The sequence below is a fragment of the Phodopus roborovskii genome, unplaced genomic scaffold, assembly GCF_943737965.1.
Source record: "Phodopus roborovskii unplaced genomic scaffold, PHOROB, whole genome shotgun sequence".
Classification (NCBI taxonomy): domain Eukaryota; kingdom Metazoa; phylum Chordata; class Mammalia; order Rodentia; family Cricetidae; genus Phodopus; species Phodopus roborovskii.
In genome coordinates this window covers 27,811,433-27,835,941 of record NW_026126460.1, presented here as the reverse complement: position 1 = coordinate 27,835,941, position 24,509 = coordinate 27,811,433, and the positions used below count along the sequence as shown (strand labels likewise).

The 24,509-nt window shown below is 39.0% G+C and overlaps 1 protein-coding gene across 1 annotated transcript in view; it reads left to right on the top strand.

Annotated features, from left to right (window-relative positions):
• Window positions 1-24,509, top strand: part of Sphkap (SPHK1 interactor, AKAP domain containing) — a 93,382-nt gene that overhangs the window by 20,039 nt on the left and 48,834 nt on the right. The window contains exon 2 of the mRNA XM_051190603.1: window positions 37-144. Within this exon, the coding sequence (XP_051046560.1) occupies window positions 37-144 (108 nt within the window). The remainder of the gene's footprint in view (window positions 1-36; window positions 145-24,509) is intronic.

The window sequence follows — 24,509 nt, the reverse complement described above, 5'->3', positions numbered from 1 at the left end:
TGAGCAGCACTGGAAGGCTTGTCTGTGTTCCCCCAGGTTCTTCGCAGCAACAGCTTGCTGGAGTCCACGGACTACTGGTTGCAGAACCAGAGGACGCCTTGCCAGATTGGGTTTGTGGACGACGAGTCTGAAAACTGTGCTTCGGTAAGTGCGCGAACGATGTGGGGAGATACTGTCCGATAATGCGGGACATCCGGGCAGATACCTAAGACAGGAACTTAACAATATACAATAACTTCTTATACAAGTTTGGGAAAGGATCCTTTTGAAAATATGTGAGTAGCTCATGAGGACAAGCAGCATAATAATAGACAGCTGGCAGTTCTCCATCGGTGCTTCAATTAAATAGAAGAGCTATTGCAATCACTCCCATGCAAAGCAAAAATAAACAAATAATAAATAAACAAAAATAAAAAAAAGACCCAGGCATAGGTTCCGAAAGAAATAGAATGGCAGTACAGGAATAAAAACATAAAACCTGAATAGAATAGTTTCCTTGGATTCTTTCCAATATGTTTTTATAACTTCTATTAGAAGGTGTTTTCTGATACAAAAATTGGGCAAGAATTTTCTAGCATTCTTATGGGTTACAGCTATAATTTGAAATCCTCCTCAACCTAAGAAATGAAAAGGCACGAATTTTAATGTACTGAGCTATACTGTACTATGTGAAAAGCCTCTGTGAGGCAAGAAGTGTTCTTACAGACTATATCACTCTTAAGGCTTAGATTGTGAGTATACACTGTGGGTATTTGGAGTGACCCTTCCTAAGACCTATATCCTACATTGTGATGGAAACCACCTAGCTCTTATGGGGTCATGAGTACACAGACTGAGGAGTTTTTCCAAAGAGGGCAGAAATGCATTTCTCCTGAGTAAATTGAGAGCACCCCCTCTGATTTATTCCTGGAATATATTTCAAAAGAAAAATATACAGAAGGATGAAAATAGGATGGGATGAGCAGAGCAGCTATTTTCAATAGATACCTACTGGGAAAGACCAAAGCAGTTTTATCAACCACACTCCCAGCAGGCTCTGTGCCCAAGTAGCTGGCCAACATTAAGTGAATTCAACGATGGGGGGGGTGTTTTGTTTTCATTATTTTTTGCAGGTTTGTTCTGATTTTCATTTTCTGCTTGTGCATGAGGAAGATAGAGAAAGAGAAGGGGAGAACATGAAATTGGGTGGTGGTAGGGAAGTAGGGAGGAATTGGAAGAAAAATGACAATACATTATATAAAAAGCAATAAGGAAAATGGTTTTAAATAGTTACTCTCTTTGGGATAAAAACTTTTAGTATAAGTGTATGGTGTGTATGGTGTCTATGTGTGTCTGTGTGTGTGTGTGTGCTATACGTGTGTCTATGTGTTATGTGTGTTGTTTGTGTGTGTTCTGCATGTGGTATTTATGAGTATGGGGTGTGTGGTGTGTACATATCTATGTGTGTCTGTGTATGTGTGTTGTGTGTGTATCTGTGTATGTGTTGTACAGTGTCTGTGTAGTATAGTGTGTGTGTGTGGGGGTGTTTGCCTATAACTGTGTATGTGTCCCGTGTCTATGGTGTCTGAGTCTGTGGTGTGTGTGTGTGTGTGTTCTGGGTATGTAGTATATCTGTATATGTGTGTAACTGTGTGTGTGTGTCTATATGGTGAATGTATCTCACTGTGTGGTGCATGTGTGTTCTATGTAGTGTGTGTATCTGTATGTGTGTACGTATGTGTGTGTGTGTGTGTGCAAGTGTGTGCGTGTGTGTATGTGGTTTAGATCTTTGCATGTGCAGGTAGAAGCCAGATAACAACATGAGACATCCCATGCCTTCCACTATTGCTCTCCATATTAACTTTGGAGAAAGGGCCTCTAACTGAGCCCAGTACTCACTGGTTGGCTAGACTGACTGGCCAGTGAACTCCTGAGAGTCCACATGCCTCATCCCTCTCCACCTTGCCCTTTCCCCAGTGCTGGGGTTACAGATGTGCACAACCATACCCACTTTTATGTTAGTGTCAGGGGTCCAAACTCAGGTTTTTATATCTTCGTGATTTCAAGGCTGTCATATTACTGACTGAGCCATCTTCTTAGCCCCAAACATTTAGTATCTTTCATCTCTTGTCCAAAAATTAGTTGCTGGTCGATTTTTTTTCAGAAAAATAAGTGGCAAATGATTCTATTATAATGCCTACTTTACAAATTCAACCCTGGAGTTTAAAAAAAAAAACAAACAAACAAAAAATCACGGCATTTATGATGTGGATATCCAATCATAGCCCTGCAGGTAGCAAAAGAGAACCTGTAACAGTAGCTATGCTTTGGCCAAAGTTATCATCTAAATAATTCCTATACTGTGATCTTCCACGTGGCAAGTGCATGAATGTTGGATTACAAAAAAATAATGACTTCAGAGCAGATGTCTTCTCCACACACTATTTGGGATTGAAATTGTGGGTCTATGGTTTGAAACACTAACTTTCATAGCCAAGGCATCTTTCTGTGTGCAAACACTCATATCCATCATCAAACTGGATTTAAAATATAGGACTTTTTTTCTTCTTTGTTCCTTTCTGGTGTTAGATGACACCAATAAGGTTAAATTGATTCATCCTGCTATCATGGTTCTTCCTACAGTTTCTAAATGGGGAAACAAAACAGAAGTAAAGACACATTAGAGTATTTGTTCCTGATGCTGCCCTGTCATTTGTAATGACGGAAACTAATATAAACACTAAGAATTATCCATGTCTATGAACTAAAACTAAATTTCATGATAACTATAGAAATCCAGTCTCTTTAGCTAATGTATCCTATAGTCACTTTTTCTTAATCCCAAATTCTTTCTCTTTTAGCATGGTGAGGTTTCTAAGGCAGGGAGCAGAACAGTGAGAGACCAGGGCTCCTTAATTCTGACAGAACCCCATATCTACAGGTGAACTAGGATAAACTATGGAGATACTGGGCCAGGAGAGGTAACTTCTGGCAAAACAACCACGTGATGGAAACAAGCAATCAAGAAAAAGTATTAAATTCTTTTTTGAAAACCGTCTCTCAGTGTGGCAGGTGGAAAAGACCTGTACTCCCAGCCACTGAGGAATCAATGCAGGAAGAACATGACTTCAGGGTTGTTCGTACTATATTACAAAAACCTTATCAAACAAAGGATAAAAGTTAATTTTCTCCCAACTCCATGAAAGTGCAATGTAAATTGGAGCAAGCACTGCGTTAATGCCTGTAATCCCAGAACTCAGATAGTTGAAACAGGAGGATTATCAAGTGCTGATAGCCAATCTGGTCTGCTGGTTACCAACAAGCCAATATTGCAGAATGATATCCTGTCTCAGATACCTCCCTGGTTGGGAAAAAAAAGGTATAATTTAAAAGAAGATAAAAATAGTATGGTTGAAAATAATCCCTTCATTAAAGTTTAATTTAAAAAATCAGCATTATGAAATTTTCCTAGTCTTAAAGTATTTACAGATAATCACAGCAGATCCCCTAAGGAATCTGTAGGGATGCTGTTTATTGTTCTATCATCTTTCTGTTATTCTGAAAGGCCCAATACTAAGTGAACTGCTCTTTTGACTATTGCTTCTGTACTCCAATTAGTAGCTAATTTTATAGAGAGAGTAGATTGGCTTGGTGCCACTTGAATTTTTTGTTTGTTTGTGTTTTGTTTTTTATTTTGTTTTGAAAATGAGCCTCAGGCTTGGAAATTACTGGGATACTGTGTCCACATATCAATATATATTTTGTTTCCAAAAACAATCCATAAGGTTTATTTCTTCAGGAAGCAGGCTTATATTTCCTACAGCTAACATGAAGACTCTATTACCATTCCCATTCTGTTGCTGTGACAAGTATCATGACCCAAATCATTCATTTCAGCTTACACATTGAGGTTACAGCTCATCTTTGAGGGAAGTCATGGTCAGAAGTCAAGGTAGGAAATTGGAAACAGAAACCATGGAGGAATGATGCTCACTAACTAATACAGCCCAAACTACCTGCCTAAAAATGATGCCACCTACTCTAGGCTCAGCTCTCTTGCAGCAATCAACTATCAAAACAACGCCTCCATAGATGTGCCTGTAGATCAGCCTGATCTAGGCAAGTTGTTAACTGAAATGACTCAAAAGTTGTGTAAAGTTGATGAGTTAGGCTAACCAGACTAGTCTTAGTGAAGAACAGTGAGAAGTGGTCAGAAACGTGACAGTCCCTCTCCTCCCAAACAGGAGTCACTGGCTGGAAAGCATCTTGAGGTGATTGCTAACTTTTCCAAAGGCAAAATCCTTTGGAAATACAGATAAAAATTCTGTGTTTCCTAAACAGAGCTTCATACATCATGCAATGTCATTTCATTCCTTTTCCCAATTGCCATTCAAAAAAAATATACACCAGCTTTTGGGGTTTTAGTTTTTTGTTTTCTTTCTTTTCATTTTTTCTTTTTTATGGGGGGGTTAATTTCAGTAACCTGATTATTTAAAAGAAATGAAATTAGGACAATGGAATTGGAAGCCCACCTCCAAAACTCAATAGCCATGACACTATCATAGCAGAGGTATTTAAAACTACTGATAGGAATTAGACATTTCATTATTTTTGCTATTTTTAATTCAAAGCTAAATGAGTCTTTATTGGATTTTGCTATATACTAAAATTTTTATTTTTAAATTTTAAAGAATTGCCTTAATGTATCCACAGAATTATCTTGGTCATTTATGTTGTTTCCATTCCTGGTTTGTCTTAGTTAGAGTTTCTACTGCTGTGATGATATGCTATGACCAAAGCAACTTGGGGAGGAAAGGGTTTCTTTGGGTTAAGCTTCCTCATCACTGTTCATCATTGAGAGAGGTCAGGACAGGAACTCAAACAGAGCACCTATCTCCTCCCTGACTGAAGTAACTACAATCTATACATCTACCGAGAATATAAGGTATATCATTTCTCTAGATATATTCATACTCTCTCATGAGAATCGAAAACTGTTGCAAGCTAAATACCTCATGTGTAATGTTTTTGAAAGATCAAGACTAGGACGCTCAAAGAAATATGTAATTACAGAACTGTGGGGGATGTTTGTAGGCATGTTTTAGCTTCTTTCTTTAAATGGTAAGTTATTTGTTAATTTTATTTTTATTACTTTTTGTTAATTATTTGTTAATTTTAGACTGATAGATACAAGGCAAAAATGAGACACCAGTTCCCCATTTCCTCAAATGTTACTAACTTGTGGTTTGCCATTTTCTGCATGAAGTTTTTTTATATGACTAGTAGTGTATGAGTCATGACCTGTTTTAGGATGAGTTTCAAATACTGGGTCCTTTATTCCTCTCTTCTTTGTGTGGAGCATGAAGATTTAAAAGCAGGATTAATATTGTGTCTGTTACAGTTCTGTTACACTTTGAATGTAGAAAGCCTCCCAATGGCTCACCCAAAGGGGTGGTGCTCTTAGCCGGTGGTAGAAACATTAGGAGATGGGGCCTGTTTGAAAGATCACTGGTGATATAGCCTAAAGGGCATATTTAGTGTCTCCTCCTATCTGTTCTCCTCCTATCTGTTCTCCTTCTCCTCCTTCTTCTCCTCCTCCTTCTCCCTCTCCCTCGTCTCCCCTCTCCTTCTCCCACTTGTCTCCTTCCCTTCTCTCCCTTCCTCCTCTTTGTTTTTTCTTCTCTCCCTCTTCCTTATCTCCTCTCCCTTTTTTCTTTTCTCCCTATTCCTCCCCTTCTTACTTCCCTCCTCTCTCTCTTCACCCCTCCTCTACACACACACACACACACACACACACACACACACACACACACACACATCCTTATTTCCCCTGCCTACTTGCCTACTGAGCCTTCATCTAAAAGCAACGATGTCAAGTGGCCACTTCTCCTGAAACTCTAAGACAGAAGTCAATCTTTCTGACCCTTAAAGCTATTTTGTCAGGTGCTTAGACCCAAGGAGGAAAAGACACTGGCACAGCCTAGTGCAGCTCCTCTGCACAACAGCATTCCTTTGTTGCTAAAGAAAAGAAAAGCTAAACACCACCACCTTCCAAGAAGCATAAATGGTCCAATGTTGGTGAAGGATGACAGAGTACAACAAAACCCTCCCCGTTGAAGTAGAGATGTTGGCCTTAGGAAGACTCTTGCTCTGCCTAGCGGGTAGCCTCAGCTGGTAGCCTCCTGGAAAGCAGAGGATGAGAGCAAGGTCAGTCTTCACCCATAGGGGTTTCTTTTTTTCAAGCCGCATTCTTCTTCCTTCTTTCCATCTGACAGATTTCCAGGGGTTTTAATACTCAAACCCTTCAATGAGTCCAGAAGAAAAGACCCTCCTAGAAGGCTTGCTGCCCAATACATCTCCCAGAATAGATAAAATGAGATGACGCCTGTTGAAGTGGAACGCAAATTCTATGATCTGTCTGAGTGGCCTGGCCTCACCCTATGAATCTGCCCCATCAGGAAATTCAAAATTCCCAGAAGAAGCATTTTGACTCTTAAAGAAACAAGTAGCCACTAAACATGATTAGGCTGCCAGAAGTCACTGAGTTAGGAAAACCACTTCATTGTGAAACATATTCATGAACCAGGCTTTGAAAGACTATTTAAGCACTTGGGAATAAGGAGTCCCTATGTAATTGTATATTAAAAGTAGGTTGTAAACTGTGTTGGACAAGCAAGTATAAATATTCAGTGTACACTAGGAAGTGCACAGTTAATAATAGTGTATTTTACCTTAGATTCTCAGTAGATGTATAGATTGTATTTATTCCAGCCAGGGAAAAGATAGGTGGCTAACTAGTTGAGATGAGAGAAATGTTCATTTATTCTATTATCCTAATGATTCAAATATGCATGTGCTTTCTAAAATGTGCTGTGCTACATGCCTTAAATAAATGGATGCAAAAGCAATAAATTAAACACAACAAATTAATGCAAGGAAAACACAAGAGTAGAAAATAAATAAAGCTATAAAATTGTATGTCAAGAATCATTACACTGTTATTTTATGGTTTGAGCTCCTGGGCCACTGATAGTCATTTACTATAGTAGGAAACAAGGAGGGAGAAAGGGAGAATAGATATTGAAAGGTGGAGGATGGTTGAATATCATATACTCCTTCAGGTAGAGATGATAGGCATCTGGATTTAGAAACTGGGTCTCTTGGCAAGATTGGAAATAGAGGCCGAGATTTAAACCTCATTCATCAAAGGACTTTGGAGGACAGAGATCCATGAAGCTAGGGAATAGTATAAAGAGAAAGGGGCAATTTGAAAGGAGTCTGGAATCTCAGAATACATTCATGGCTGATGATCTGTATGCCGGAGGGTCTTAGACTAGCAAAGGATTATTACTTTAGTTTGCAAGCCTGAATTTAATGCATAAAGTATTTTACAAATCTCAACATTTTGCCACTAAAAATGGGGTTAGATGAGTAGATCTGGGTGTGCTTATAAAGCCAGAGTGTTTACATCATTTATCAACTATTTTTAATTCATTTTGACAGAACAGATTATTAAAATAGCTCAAAATAGAGACATGTTTCAAATGTTCAACACCTCATTCCATTATGGTAATTTTCCTCTGAGGAAAAAGCCTATCAATCAAGAAAAGTCAGTAACAATAAATAATTACTCTCATTAAAATACCTCCAACACCTGAAGGGTGCGATTACACATAATTTTCTAGTTCTTTTTAGAATTGTTTGTTTGTATCAACCTGTCTTTTCTATTCAATTATTCTGATATCCTAGGGGGAAAGGTGAGAATGAGTAGTTGATTTTTTTTTTAAATCTTATATACTGAAGTTTGAAAAACACAAATAAAGGGAAGTGATCTAGCTAATGAGCACTGAAGGGTATCTCTTTTGTGATTGATGTTCCCAGGAGTATTAGTTACCAATTCTGTGACAATGACACAGGTTTGTTGTAGAGGTTAATGAAGGAATGAAAACATACTAAATATAGAAGCAGGATTTCTGTCCTTCAATATTAGTTACCATATTTTCTTATAGATCAGAGACACCTGTCTACTCACTGATCCATGATGTGTGTGATGCCCACAGGTTTCAACTGAACCATCTGAAAGCATTTTATATACTTTCCAGAAGCATTTTCAGTAGTTGAATAGAGTGAAAGAGAATCCCAGTTAAGATACACCTTCTGCTTGGTTTTAATATAGTCATTAAATAGAGAGTCTGAGTCAGCCAGCCCACTAGAGTAAGTTTCATGGACATCCATGGATAATGTCCTATAAACTAAGATCTTTTACCTCTGGTATTATTTAAACATTGGGGCAGTGGATCATTCTTAGTTCCCAATGGCTATCCTGTGCATGGTAGCATATTTAGTATCTTCACTGGTCTCTACTCATTAGGTCCCAGAAGTAACACATTTCCAAGTTGTAACAAACAAAACTAACACTGGACCTTAGAGTCTCCTCTAGATGTGGTGAAAGATGGGAAGTGAGTAGATGGGGCAGCACCCCAAATTACATCTTGTTGGGAGGCATTTGTCCAAATTTCCTGAAGATTTAAAACACACATGAGGTGATTCATCCAAATCTGTGTTTTAACTCCACATTGTCCACCAAACTACCATAAGTGGAGAAATAAAACACAGACCACTCATCTCCAGTAAATCTAGGCTACCTATCACTGTATCAAAAGCCACCTGAACCCAAGGGAGGAAGCCAAAGGAAAGAGTCATGAAACTGTCAAGACCAGTGTAAAGTATAGGTGGAAATTAAAGATTAAACCATCGCTGTTGCCTTTGTCACAAATAGGATCCAGTGTCACTGGGACATCACAATTTCTATATATTTCTAGATGGCGATATGATGTTTTATTACTCATCTGCTGTCATTTACCAGATACCATACATTTATATGATAGTATTCTTAAAGCCATAAGAAAGAAAGCACTCTAATCTTACTATCTAATAAACCTACTGCTACTGGAAACGAGGCTACTTCCTGCCCTACTTGCCTGTAGGACCTACAGTGAGCAACCATGATGATGTGTCATGTCTTCAAGTAGCAATGTGAGACCTTCAGCTTTTCAAAAGGAGTCAGAAATATTGTTCATTTTTGTTCCTATATAAGATATTAAATTTTAAAATATTTTCCAGGCCTATAATTTTCATTCAACACTGTATAACCAAAACAGAGCCTAGCTATTGTGTGTTGGGTTAAGATCAGCTGGTGGGACTACAGTGTCTGACTTATGTCATTTCATCATGTGCTACTCCACAACCTAACAAATGCTTTCAAGCTCAATAAAAGTTCTGTGTCTGGGACCAATTAATTACCAAGATTCCCTTTCTTGTCACTCCATTTGGCTTATCCAAATTGGTACCTGTCTTCATCCAGACCACCTCTTCTAAATACTCTCACTTCCAGAGGATGCTATAGAAAAGTCTTACCTAACCTGAACAATAGATGAAAGTGAACATCCCACTTTACTTCTTTATCCATTTATATTTGTATTACATCTACACATGTAAATCATATGCATATGTATTCCTATTGAAGCCATGGCCATAGAAAGTAAATAGCATCCTTCATGAAGACTCAATCAAGAAAGAATAATCTAAAAAAAATCAAAATGTGTCAACTAGATGTGTTTATACCCAAGTATCTTATTGAAAACCCTCTGCATCTTCCTATCACATTTACTCAAGTAGCCCTATGCCCATTTACTTCCCTGATGCCAGTTTCATTAGAATGCCTACTATCAATCAAATATTTTTTTTCCACAGCCTGGACTATCTTGGTGCCTACTTGCTGTTGTATAAACTGCCACTGACTCTTTTGAGTCCAGTACATTGGCTACATTCAAACAAAACAATCATTTCAGCTTTTAAGAATTACTCTGTCAGGTAGGGAGAAACATTTCACATTCATGTTTTCACATTAATTCCTGAAAAACAAACGGCAATTTCCTGAACTTTCCTTTTACTGGGAACTGAAAGCAGGTTATTCAATTACTTGAATATCTTACTCCTTCAAAATTGCTATTGTCTTTAAAAGCCCACAAATGGACATCACTGCTGATCAAAAACAAAACAAAACAAACAAACAAAAAAAAAAAAACCAAAACAATTAAAAGGTCTCTGTGCAGCATCCAAACCCTGTAGTGGACATGCAAACCATCCCTGAGCCAGCTTAATCCAGGAAGATCAATTGCATCTCAGCTAACACTGCTTACTGTGAGGTTCACAAGCTCCCGAGAGAACAGTGGAAATATGGAGTGAGGGTGTGCGTGCGTGTGTGCGTGCATGCTTGCATGTGTGTGCTAACTTTTCTTAAGTTATGAGAGATCTGGTCCTCAGAACTTCAGGAACTCCCCTAACTGACTTAAAACTTAGTACTTTCTCATATTGTCAGCTCAGCTTGTTCCACTCCATGTGACCTGCCTGGCCCTTGCAGGTAGACTTTGTGACTTAGAAGGGTTTATAATTAATAGTCAGCAGTTCCGTGCCTTTAGTTAATAGCAGCTTTCTAACCTTTGCTATTCAGCTGTGTTGAGGGAGCTGTTGAGATTGCTTCATGACTAAAGCATTTAGTGTGTCTGAGAAATAGCATCTAATTTTTCTCTTAATTCAGCAACTGTGAAGAGTGCTGCTATTTTCACAGGAAACAAAAACAAAAAAACAAAGTTGGAGTTTCTAAAATGTGGAGTTCAACTTCAGAACATGCTTGTGTTAATTGTATTCTGAAGACATTTAACAGGTGCCATATGGTATCCAAAGCGTCCACTAAAAGACGCTGTATAGTACTGACTGCTTAAATGACTGCTTGCCTGTAAAGGGTGTAGTTTCAAAATAAGCTCACAAAATGAACCATAAAAAGGTGCTCTTTGGTACTGTGTGCATGGGCGTGTAATGCCGTGTTCATCTGAAGATGCATAGAGGTTAAAGGCATGGTAGGGCATGGTAGGCATTGAGTACCCAAAGCTGACTCATTCTTCATCTCACTAAGTATACAAGAGGCCACAATATGTTTGCCATTCCTTTATTTCAATATGATCGCGCCCTTGAACTACAAGAAAACTGAGGCTTGTATTCTTTGAACAACCAGAACATTTTTGTATTCTTTAAACAACCAGAAAATAATGCATATATATATATATGAAATTTCACTGAAGTTTTTATCCAAAGTGGCTGGCAATGTATGAGCTCAACATATCTTTCCAATTTTAGAACTCTTTACAAAAGCTTATTCATTGTTCTTGGCAGTGTAGTATTGAAGGAGGGTGAGGCTATGCTTAATTAGTGAAAACAGTATTTCTGCTATATATATACACCTGTATTGATTTGTTTTTTAACCTGGGCCTTCAGTATAGGTTCTGTTAACTCAGCAGATTGCTGCTGTCCTGGAGCCCTGTGACACATTCTGTTGGATGACCTAAGAAGAAAACTATATCAGGATTTATTTTCAGCTTACCTTGGCAATGTCAAGGAGAATTTGTCAATCAATGTCATAGGCTCTTAGCTACTCAACTTTATTCCCTGTTTTTCTTCTGTCAGTTTGTCTGAGAAGATGCCTCTTTGCTGTCCAATCCAAACTTCTCACTCTCCACACAGCAAAGACCACTTTTATTTAAAGCATTTTTATAAAGAAAAGAACTGAGCCCTCTTCATGCACCAGTATACCAACAAGGAGCTCAGCATCCAAGCAGAAAGTTCACTTGTGTTTTTAGGTTAAGAAAGTGTTTTGCAAAATTAAGCAGTGGTGAGCATTTAAGCAATTGATAAAAGGAAAGATTCATAGGCCACACCAGACCAGGCATAAATAATAGATTCCTTCTTTGCAGGAAAATTCAAATCACATCATTTGTTTGAATGCAAAGCAAGACAATAAAATCATTTCACAACAATATTTGTTTTTAATACATTAAAATATGAAGTTAATTGATTTAACAGTTGCTGTTAAGTAAGCCAAAATACAACCTGATGCAGTTTCTCCTCTTAGGTCATCCAACAGAATGTGTTTTCAGAGCCTGAGGCCAGTTTGATAATTATGGTGAAAATGTATGCAGGCTCAAAGCTCACTTGAAATCAACTGTGAAGTGATTTTTGCTTTGACTCTTTTCATAGTTGTCATTTTGTTTTTATGCTATCAGATCTCACAATGTCACCCAACCTGACCTGGAAATCAATCCCCTGCCTCAGCCTCTCCAGTTCTGGATTTTATGTGTACATCATTACAATCAATTCTTTTCACTTGTCTCTTTCTCTCTTTTTTTTCTAAAGCATAGTGTGTCATGAATGGCATGACCACTATTAGCTGTATTAACATTTAGAGTTTCTCAATGCAATGAAGCAATTATTATGCACTGCCTGTAACACCATGCATGGACTTTTAGAGGCAAGATAGAGGGGTGGCTTCCTGGCTGCTGCTGCTGCATTTGAAAGATCTGCTCAGTGAACACCATTGATTAAGGTTTCCAGACTTCCCATTGTTTTTCTATAGCTTAAAAATATGTTAAATGATTGACTTGACACAGTAGAGCACAGCTACTGGTCTCTTTCTTTTCCAGTGATAAAAAAGATTTGCCAATAATAATGACAGAAGCACTGAACTTATTTCCTGGACCAAAGAGCTTTGTGCAGGTATAGGCCTCCCAGAAAACAAATTACTGGAATAGGACTGGAAGGCATGGCTACATCTCAGAGGACACACCTGCCTTAGCTATGGAAGTTGCTGTTGAATGATTTCAAATCTATAGTCTCTTCTTTTGTTTCCCGTGCATTTCTGAGAATGCTTCTGTTGTTACTGTTGTATTGGCCAGGTTTTGGAGTTCTGACAAGATACACCCTCAGCTGCTGCTACTAACAGCACCACCTGTGCACATTCATTATGTTCCCTGCCCACTTCCTCGCTCCTCTCCTCTCCTCTCCTCTCCCTCCTCTCCTCTCTCTCTCTCTCTCTCTCTCTCTCTCTCTCTCTCTCTCTCTCTCTCTCTCTCTCTCTCTCTCTCTCTCTCCCCCCCCTCTCTCTCTCCCCTCTCTCACTGCTCCTGACCCCAGAGGCTGGTCTCTCCCCTCCCCTCTCCCCTATTCCCTTAATAAAAGTCCCTCAGCTTGGATTCTGTTACATGGTGTCTTTTTCTCTCTAGGTGCTTTTTTAAAATTGCAACAGTTATTGTCTGCTATTGCCAGCTGTAACTGCTTGAGTCATGACCGCTTCTGTGAAGTCTTTCTACTAGTATTGTCTAACCAAATTCTTATAAATACTTCATGAAGTCGCTAGAATAGTTTATCTTAAGTAGATAAATGAGCAGCAATGAAAGTTAGAAGTTTGTCCGAGGCCACATGGTAACAACATTGGTATCTTAACCCAGATCTTTCAGTTAGTTACAAAGGACAAGAAATCCCATCTAGTCTATGTCAACTATATTTTAGTTACTTTTCTATTGATGTGACCATGACTAAGGCACTTATAAAAGAAAAGATTTAATCGGTCTCTCATGGTTCTAGAGGCCATGATTACAGAACAAAGGCAGCAAGAACAGCTGAGAATTCACATTTCAAACTACAGGCAGGACATCAAGAGCATAGGGTACCACGAGACTTTGGAAGCCTCAAAGCCCATGCCTGTGGTATACCTCCTCCAACAAGCCCACACTTCTTAGTCCTCCCTAAGCAATTCCAACAAAAGGGGAGTAATTATTCACATTTATGGGGGGAATGCTCGTTCTAACCACCACACCTACCAAATAAAAATAAATGGGAAGTTAAGATGCGATGCTCTCCTATCCATGGTTTTCTGGAAATGTAGTTAGTGAAATACACTACTGAACCTTTAAATGTGTCCCATGATTTGCTTAGAAAATAAATGAGTTTTATTGAGCCGTCAATCCTGTCAACCTCATTCATTCTACATCTGTCCTCTCCCCCCATACACACGTACAAACAGAGACAGAAATAGAGAGAACAGAGACAGAGATAGAGAGGCAGGGTCAGAAAGGGGTGCTGAGTAAATGTAATAGAAAACCTATAGGTTGCTGATGCAAGGTATCTTGTTGCGTTGTATACACGGTTTAGAGAAGTTTGCCACCATCTTTTCTAAAGGAAAGGCAGCACTTAGGAAGCTAAACACCACCTTCTCTGGATTGGTGGTTTGGATTGAAGAATACAGAGCTGCCTTTGCAAAACCTCTCAGAGCTTTTGATCCTGGCAAATCTTCAGATGGTTGGTTGATCTCTTTTCTCCATGATAAGGCTATGGATTTACTTATTGCATATATTGACATTTGTATCAGTTGACCTCATCATAACAAGTTCCCACACACTCTATTGTTTCACTTAAATGAAAATGTTTCCCCCTGTTATATGCATGCCCTCCTAATTTAGCCAGGCATCACACCAGTGGCCCATGGAATCACAGCATCTCCCCCTGACTTCTGTCTGACAACTAGACAAGCAGACCGCTGCCCCCCTTTCCCTTGGAAGAGTAGTAGAGCTTCTTTTGCAAAACATATATTGGTTCCTGAGTGACTCTGGCTCTTTCTCTTTTCTCAAGGCCGTAATTACTGATGGTATTTTTAGTCATGTAAACTCTAATTTGCCCTCCCACATTACTACAGCCTGTAAATCACAAACTCAGAAATCACAAAAGCCATGGTGAGAAGGAGTTCATATGTGTCTTGCAGTACAGGGAGGGGTTCAAACATGTATGGCCCTGCCAGAAGAGGAAATTGGGAGCTCACTAATTCAGTGACTTGTGCAATGTCCATCCTCAGCTGCTCGGATAAAGACTCGAGGAAACAATTAACCAGGGAAATTGCCGACATACTATAAATTTTGAAAAACAGACACATCTATATATCCCAAAAGACAGAGTGGTAAAACACCAGCAGCAGAAAAGAAGTAATACAAAAAAATTTCTTCATCTTTGAGGCCCATTTTGTGGAAGTAAACGCAGTGTCTGTTTACTTCCATAAAGGACTTTTCTTAGTTTAAAAGTCAGAAGGCATTAATTATTCCCCAGGAGCTACAGTTGGGATTGTGATGCCTATAGCCTCTACCCTCTAGGCATAAAGAAAATTATTGTGCTAGATTTGGAATAAAATTATTTCATTTTTCCCTGATAAAATTATTTCATGATGAAATTAAATATGATTGGCAAAAATACATAGTCACTAAAAGAAAACTGAAGATTACAGGAGGGAGAGGAATGGAGAGGGTGAAGGGGAGAAAGAAAGGTAGACTTATACAATAACATCAAATTGTGTAAGGGGAATTACTTCTAAAGAACTCAAATAAGTCTTATTAATCTATTTTTGGTTTTTCAAGACTGGGTTTCTCTGTAACTTTGTAGTCTGTTCCAGAACTCATTCTGTAGACGAAGTTGGCCTCCAACTCATAGAGATCTGCCTGTCTCTGCTTCCTAAGTTCTGGGGTTAAAGGCATGCACCACTACCACTTGATAATTCTTATCAATTTTATTATGAATGGTAATATAGAACACAAACCATGGATATGAAATCAAACTACATTATATCCATTAGGGATATTTCATGCTGATATATATTTTATTCACGCATTTCATAGAAAATTTTCATTATGTTTATTTTTAAATTATCAAAAATGCAAATCAAGCAAAATTACGCTTGACTGGAAGATGCAGGGGTTCATTAGAGAAACTTTGATGATAAACCTGCAGCATTCATACTTGTCTGCCTGCAGGATGGTTGTTTTTTACACAGTGAGCATGAGCCTCCCTTGGTGTTTGATCAGCTGTCTCCTACATTAACCAAGTCATTGAGACCAGTGCTTTTCTACAGCAAACTTCTGGTCCAAGGTTATTTGGGGGTTTTATGCTATTGAAAACTTTAAATAATTTTAAGAGTACATGATGACATGACATTTACCGACATCACTCGCAGAAGTGGAAGCATATGGACATTCCTTCCTCTTCCAGCATAACGCTTACCTCCTCACACTTACGCATTCAATTATCATGTTTTAGACCTGCTCTTCCCATACCTGTTTGTGACCTCAAACTCTTTTCTCCTAACTCTGTCCACCATGAGAATACAGTGTGGCATGAATTGCCATCTTTGTTCTAGTACATTAGTTTCCATGTTGGTATTCCTGGAAGACAGAATTATTCCTCATATAACAAGGAGGAAACCTTTCCTTACTCTTCCATTGATGAGCTGTTAGATGCTAGATCAGACATCCTGTCCATTTGAGGTGATTTCCCCCTCTTTGAAATAATTGATTTTGACTAGATGCTCTTAAATTTATTCCCCATGACTGTAAGTGTTTTCTATTTATGAGTTCTATTCATTAACACAGCACTTGGAATTACCCCAGAATTTAATAATGTAATCAACCTTTCAGTGTCGCTAGAATTCAGATATTGGATAGGACAAGTATTTGTTCCTGCTCGAAATTCTCTGAGATACAGCTGGAAAACTCTTAAGGCTGACTCCACAGGCATCAACGTAGCTACAGGGGACACTGATGGGTGGTCATCGGAATGCTTGCTCATTCATGTGTCTGATCTCTGATACTTCTAACACCCAACTCTGCCTCTGTGTGGCCATTGCCTCTGAGGAACAGAGTTTTCAAATGATCTGGACTTCTTACATGGTAGTCCAGGGTCTCAAGGGGTGTGATCCAAGCTCCAAAGAGAAGCTATGCTACATCAGCATACCTTCAGAATTATTTCTTCTATAGACACAGCTCATCTAGATAAAGAATAAAATAACACTGGCCCTACATCTTGATGAGGAGCACCACTAATATACTGCAAAGGGTACATGTGATGGTACATATTGGTGTCTGGACCTAGGGCAATGCAATATAAACTTCACAAGCATCTTCTCAATATGCTTAGTTCCATGGGGATAGAATTAATCTGCTATGGTTCTCCCTTTCTTGAATGTCTAATATTAAAAACAGTTAGTAATGCTTCATAAAAATATGAATAACAATAGTAGTAGATAACTTTAGATTTGGTATTAGTGATATGAATCAGTTCCCTTTCTGAGGCTGAGAAGTTCAGTTATCTGTATGTTAAGGGACACAGGAAAGCCATAGTATGGTCCCATGGCCTGAGATCTGACAGTGTAAATTGCAGTATAAGAACCAGGGAGGATGATTAGTCAGCAGAGAGAAATGTTCTCTTCCTCTGCCTTTTTGTTCTTCTAGAGTCTTCAGTGGATTACATGATGCTCACCCACATTGAGGATGAGCATAAGCTTCATCTATTCTCTAATTTAAATGTTAATAACTTTCAGAAGCACCTTGTACACAGTACTAGCTAGACAGGCATGCAGTTGCCCAGTTAAGTTTATCCACAAAATTACGAAGGGTCTTTGACTGCTGAGTTTATAAAACCCCTTCCTAGGTTTACAGAACATATTGGCTTTTATTTTCTTCATAGCTAAAAAGTACAAGCAAGTAGGTACTCTCAACACTGGGCATATGTACTTGGCCTGAACTTAGGCAATCCTGCCCTCCTGTTCATAACTGAAGCACTAAGGGGGCGAGAGGGCGGTAATACAGAAATCTAACCTATGTAGACCACACACACAGTCTGTGGCTACAGTTCAAGACACAGCTGCTAAGTGACAACAGCAATATGGCCTGGGCGGATCTACTGTAGCCTGAAATTTACCTCCCAAAGCTGTTGTCTGTGTCTCAAGCTTTCTTCAGCCATCTCTCTTCCCTCCAGTTCTAGATATGTTACTCAGTAGCCGTGTAATGCATTCCCTTTTTGTGCAGGGCAGAATTCATTTTGGTTATTTACAAATAAGAACATTAATAGTAATAATTTTCTACGTAATAAATTTCTAAATATAAAATTAATGGATATCATTAGGGTACTTTCTCTATGCCAGATACAATACAAAAACACTGCCTCTCTTCATGAGAGGGAACAAACACTTGGCTCGGACAGTACAGAGTATTTCTGGGAACCCATTCACAACGAAAAATCAAATCATTTAAACTGATCATTCTCAGTTTAAAACTCATTGTTTCAAAACATAGGTTGAGTGACACAGGAGATACAAATTTTAATACTTATAAATAATGAGTAAGAAAAATCTCAATCCTCTTCATTGTAGAAAATAAAAGCATGAAACCCTGGAAGAGAAACTTAAAAAAAAAAAAAAATCTGACACGAACATGACAGACGCTTCAAAAAAGAAGAATAAATGGAACAATGGTTTCAAAAATGATACTTTTTGAAATTAAACACTTTTTTAAAAGGCATTTCTGCTTGACACACAAGAAGAGCTGAAGCAACATTTCATAATGGTTCATCAAGTTACAGGAAATATTTGATGAACTATAAAATGGCAAATTAAGTGGCTGTGTCATGAATGCATTCATTGGCAAACAATGGACTAAAAGTGAAGCCAGGAGATCTTCCTGGGGGAAGCATAGTTGTGCTTCCCTGTGGTGATAGTAAACATTTAAAGGGGCTACACAGACTTGTTTCTTAGTCAGTGTTCTATTGCTGTGAAGAGACAGCATGGCCACAGCAACTCATAAAAGAAAGCATTTAACTGGGGCTCTGTGTTGATATATTGTTTATGATTTATTAAAGCTTGCCTGAGGATTCAGAAAGCAAAGTCAACCACAATCCATAGAAGCCAGGCATACACCTTTATTCCCAGCAGCCAGAAGCTAGAAGATGGTGGTACACACCTTTATTTGTAGGACTCAGGATTAAGATAGATCTCAAGTCCAAGGCCACCCAGATCTACACAAGAGTGAATCAGTGTAAAAGAGATTTATAGCTCACACTTTTAATCCCAACATTAGGGAAGTATATAAGACAGACGCAAGTTCTCAGAGAGGCATTCAGTCTCCAGGAACACTGAGGAGAGGCAGAAGTTTGAGTCTTGGAAGAGCTCGTTTGTGGATAAGCCCTTTCAGCCTGAGCTAGAGGTGAGAGCTAGTGGCTAGCTGCTTTGCTTTTCTGATATTCAGCTTGAAGCTTGAACCCCAATATCAATTTCTGAGTCCTTTTGTGTGTGTGTGTGTGTGTGTGTGTGTGTGTGTGTGTGTGTGTGTGTGTGTGTGTGTGTGTTATAGGGCTGGCTTACAGTCTCAGAGGTTTAGTCAAGTATTGTCATGGCAGGAAACCTCGCTGGTGGCATGTTAGCAGACATGGTACGGGAGAGTAGCTGAGAGTTCTACACCCAGAGGCAGCAGGAAGAGAGAGAGACTGGCTTGGACTTCTGAAATCTCAAAGCCCACACGCAAAGGCATACTTCAACAAGGCCATACCTAGCAATCCTTTCAAATAGCACCCTTCCCTAACTGTTCAAATATACAACCTTAAGGGGGCCATTCTAACTTAAATTACCACAGTTCCTGATGTGGATTTAAAGGTATGTGATTTTAACATATGGCTGGTGTGGTTTAAATTGTTCTGTCCTGTTAAATAGGAAACACAAATAGCTATTAAACTCAAGTTCCCAATGTACTTGCCTAAACCAGAAATCCTATTTTTGGAAATGAACCCATGGAAATCAGAATCTAAAGGTGCAATCTTCATAGTAACAACAATAGGAGTAAATGGACCAACAAATCAGGAAACAAAATGGTTTTTTTGGACTGGAGAACTGAAATGACCTCAGTCTACAACACAGGCAACAATCATATAAAACGGGCTGGTACTGAGTTATTACCCTAGGAAATATCTAAGATGTATTAATAAAGCAAATGATACAAAGTATATTTTGTTTTATGAAGCAAACTATAGTCATATCTCCCATACATGTATATTTTAAAAAGACACGTAATATACATATATTTCAAAACAGAGATCCACATGTAAGGCTGGCATGATGGTCCAGAGGTTAAGAGTACTGTTTTTGTACAGAATCCACCTTCAGTTCCCAGCACCCACTTGACAGCTCTCAACCAATTGTAACTCCAGTTTCAGAGAATCTGATGCCCTCTTCTAGCCTGCATGAGCACAAAAACCCATGGTGCACAAACATACACATAATGTGCTATAATCACATTTCCTGAAACTTCTAGCACATAGCAAAAAAGAAATAACTAGTTAGGAGTATGCCTGTCCATGTAAGAAAATCATGTTATAGAGTATAAAGGAACATTCTACTATTTCAAAACAATTTCATAAAGTTCCTAAATTTGGGTGTACATATTAGAATGATAAAGATAGGTGGACAGAAAATAGAATAGGAAAATGATGGAAGATAGATAGATGATTGCCATATGAGAGACACAGACATGTATAGACCAGGTTTGTTTACAAAAAAAGATGTGAAAGGATACCTACTGAGATACGAAAATTGATTAATGCTAGGTAAACTATTTGAAAAGGAAAGAGGCCAGAGAAGGTAGAGTTGGGCAGCTTTGTCATTGCATGTGTTTTATTGTTTTATATACTTCCAAAATTATAACGGGCATATTTTCTTTTAAAAAGTAAGTACACTGCAGTGGTAAATAAGGACAGATAAACCAGAGTCTATGTCTATGAGACACAACAGGGAAGGTTCCCCTTTTGTCTACTTTTCTGGATGCTGCGTGTTAGCATCAAAGTCATGAAGGAAGGAAGTGAACAGAAAAGCAGGAGCTATTCCCTGACTAGACGAACTAAAAAACTCCAATTTTATTTCATGGAGGGTGGAGTTTTTGTAATCATTGTTTGAAAACTAGGGGAAATTAATTGGACAAGAAAGAAAAGGCAGAGAATTCTAGGTAGATGCAAAAACAGCCAAAGGCAAGTACATATAATCATAAAGTTACTTGAATATCTGCATTAAAGAGAAAATCAAATTTATTGTTGAAAGAAATGGCTGACTGTTCCAAGGTTATATAGCTAGAATCCAACTGATTTTCTTTCATTTTAAACCCAAGGAAATATTAAAATCTAAATGAATAAAACATAAAATATCTGAACTGAGAAAAAGTTTGAAACTGAAAATACAAAGACCTTCCAAAGATAATGAAGAAAACCCTGATTTTACATTTTTCAGATGTTTGTAATATTGATGTTCATTAACTCTTAACTGTCAGATAGCAACAGACAGAAATACAGTCCCAGATGCCTATATATAATTACCAGCTCAGGCTTCCATTCTAGTGACCATGAGTGTGTATTTGTGAACAAATTATGAATTAATATATAGTTCTAAATACACAGCACAATCTATTTTCCAAGTGAACTCTGTCATACATATCAGGGAAAACAAATATGTTCCCAAGGGTTTCTAAGTTTTGGAGATTGATCTGTCACCGTTCTGAACCTGAGGGCCTTGGTTAAATAATAAATAACTGAATAAGGGCTTGTCTGTCTGATCCACAGTCTAATGGCTGGCTAGCTCAGACCCCATGAGATGCTGTCAATTTCCAAGCCAAGGTGACTTTAATAAAGCAAATGACAGAAAGCACTGTCCTTCATATTCCTTGCTTGGCTTACACAGTTTATAATTTTAAGTTTTGTAAGCATACCTTGTAATTTCCTAAATCAGTTTTCTTCCATCTAAAAAAACTAATCAAACAAATCCACTTTTACTAGAACTGAAAGCACCTGTCAATGTTTCTAGTAGTTACTGATAATCTGATGGCATTAAGCTAATTGGGTCTTCAGTACTTCAGCAAAGATGAGGATCTTCCTGTCTTTGGGTTTCTATTTGCTGTTATGAAACACCACTGTGTTCCTGAATAACTTGGGGGAAGAAAGGGTTTAGTTTCACTTACAACTGTTAAGTCATACTTCTATATGTAGGGAATCCAGTGCAGGAACTCAAGGCAGGAATCTGGAGGCATGCAGAGGCCATGGAGGGGTGCTGCTTACTGTCTTGTTCCTCATGGCTTGCTCACTCTGTTTTCTTTTAGAACCCAGGACCACCTACCCAGAGGCAACACTGACCACTGACGGAAATGCCAATTGTTGAGGGCATTTTCTCAATTAAGATTACCATTCAAAATGATGCTAGCTTGCATTAAGGTGATGTAAGAACTAGATACCACACGTAGCACTTTTTTAATTTTTGCCAGAATCTCACTTAGTAACCCTGTCTTCACCTACGTAGACCAGATTGGCCTCCAAATCACTGAGCTTCACTTGACTTTACCTGTGAGTACTGGGACTAGAAGTGTGTACTGCCATGCCAGGCTAGCCTAGTCCTTTTTACAACCACACTGAAACAGGAAAACAGAATGCCGTTGTAGGTTGCATCATAGAGAAAGAGACAGCTGTGGGATCTCAGAAGAGCCTGTGGCTTACACAATTAATGCTATATCTACAGATCTGAGTGTCCAAATTACATAAAGACAGACAGTCTTGGGTATGTTTAGCACCATGGAGCAGGACAAGAGGACAAGTGATAAAAAAATGAGTTTTTTAACCCACAGAACAGGACCTAAGAAACAGATGCTTAAACACATGCTTAAAAAAAAAAAAAAAAAAGATACTAACTTACTAACTATGCTGATAAATTTACACTCTAATGAGAATTTATTATGGATGAATAAATGTTTCTTTTGCTCCAAACAGCCCCACTACTGAGAAATAAGTCCTCCTTTACATAGAGACAGAAATGAGTGTGATTTGTCACTGTCAAAACTATGTGCAAGCAAGCAATGGCACAGTAATTGCAGCCCTGGCCTCCGGCGCCACTGCCCCTCACACCTGGCCCTGGGAGACTCTGGGGCTTGGTTTTGCCTGGAGGGCTGGCATGGTTTTGCCTCTGTAGATCCAAGCAGCATGACAGAGGGTAATTGGATAACCTTTTAAAAGGGATAAAGCTCAAAGAGGCACAAATGGCCATTTTATATGAACCGAATTACTGTGTGCCCAAGTGAGAGAACCCATTGAGAAAGGTGAGGACAGAAGATGATGCCTTGACATTAAAGGGTGTGATCTGTGGCTCACGATGGGGTGAGATGTCCACAAATGCTGGGAGAGCAGTCTATGGACACGTCTCACCACAGGCGTTTTTCAACGGAGTGAGCTATATTCTGCTGAAAAACAAACAAACAAACAAAAAACAAACAAAAACACTTCTAGGCAAGAAACGAATGAAAACGGGGGGGGGGGGGTAGGTGGAGTGAGGTGGTTAGGAGGGAGGTTGGGAGGAAGAGAAAAATATGAATGTCCCTTCTTTAGTTGTCTACTTATCAGAGAGCGTTAACTGTCCCCACAGCTTTCTGGTTATTCTGTAGGATTTTCCATTGTGGACAGGCACTAAGATCATCTTTCAGTGTCCCTCTGAATCGTGCTGGTCAAACTGGAGCTCCAGGAGACTCCGGAACACAGGAAGCTTTTATGACTCTATCCACTTCTCCCCCATATCCTATTTTGGTGATGGATTACTCTTCCTTCCCATGTTCCACCTTAGTTAACTCTTAACATTCACTGAGAAGTTTCTGGAATTCTGAGGGCTGGCAGTGTGTCCTATACGCTCATGCAGCATCACTCAGTGCTAATTCTAGGGGAGAGCGGACTATGACAAGTTCAGGCAAGAGGCTGTTCTCAGTGGTAGACCCTAGGAGTCTCTTAAATCGGCCTTGCTGTAAGCCCTTCCCCATACACTCTCACAATGGCGCCCCCTGCTCTCTCTCTCTCTCTCTCTCTCTCTCTCTGTTCCTGTGTGTGTGTGTGTGTAGACACACACAGAGAGGCACACACACGTAATAAAAATACCTTTAAATAGAATTTTCCTTTGTTCCCTTTCTTTTACCTGAGCCCCCCCACTAATGAGAAAACTTTTGAAATTCTTTACTTGCTCTGTCCACTGTAGCAACTACACTCACTGCCATCAAGCTTCTTCTTCAGCAATCCCAGGGGGCTGTTCCTTGTCATGTTTAGCACTCACCTCATTCAGTGTCACACTTGAACTTAAGTTGCTGCTGGGGTGTCTCTCCTGTTGGGAGTCTGGGCAGATTTGAGATGTTACCCTCCTTTCAATAAGCACATGCCATCCTGGGGGATGTGTAGAAAGGATGGAAGACTGTTGTGTCAGAAAGAAAAGGATTTTATGACTCTTAGTATATCTTAACAAGAGAATCAGCATGGTTGGTTTCCCATTCTTTCCAAGAACCACAGTGGTACAGGTGGTCCCTAGGCCATTCATATAGTAAGTTAGCATCATGACCAAGGAATATTCAGCTTAAAAAGTCATCAGTTCACAGAGGACCTGCCCTTTGCAAAAGGGGTTGGAAAAGACAGCGCTTCATCCTATGAGGCTACTAGCTGGAGACCCTGCTATGAGCCAGACCTATAAGGAGCAGTCAGGGGCCTTGCACTTTTGTTTTAACCAAGAATATAGAGAGATGATCATTGTGTTATTACCTATCCATTTCTGTCTGCCTTTGTCTGCCCATTGTTTAGAGTGCTGTCCTTTCCTTTTTACATTCTTTCATGATCTCATGCTTTAAATAATATCCATTCCAGGAAATTCAGACTCAAATGCTTAACAAAAAAGGTCACAATGAAGCAACAGAAAACCAGCAGCAAATAAAGCAAACATCTGCCATTAATGTGGCCCCATGCCATTCGTAATACCAAATGAAGAAAATATTTCATGG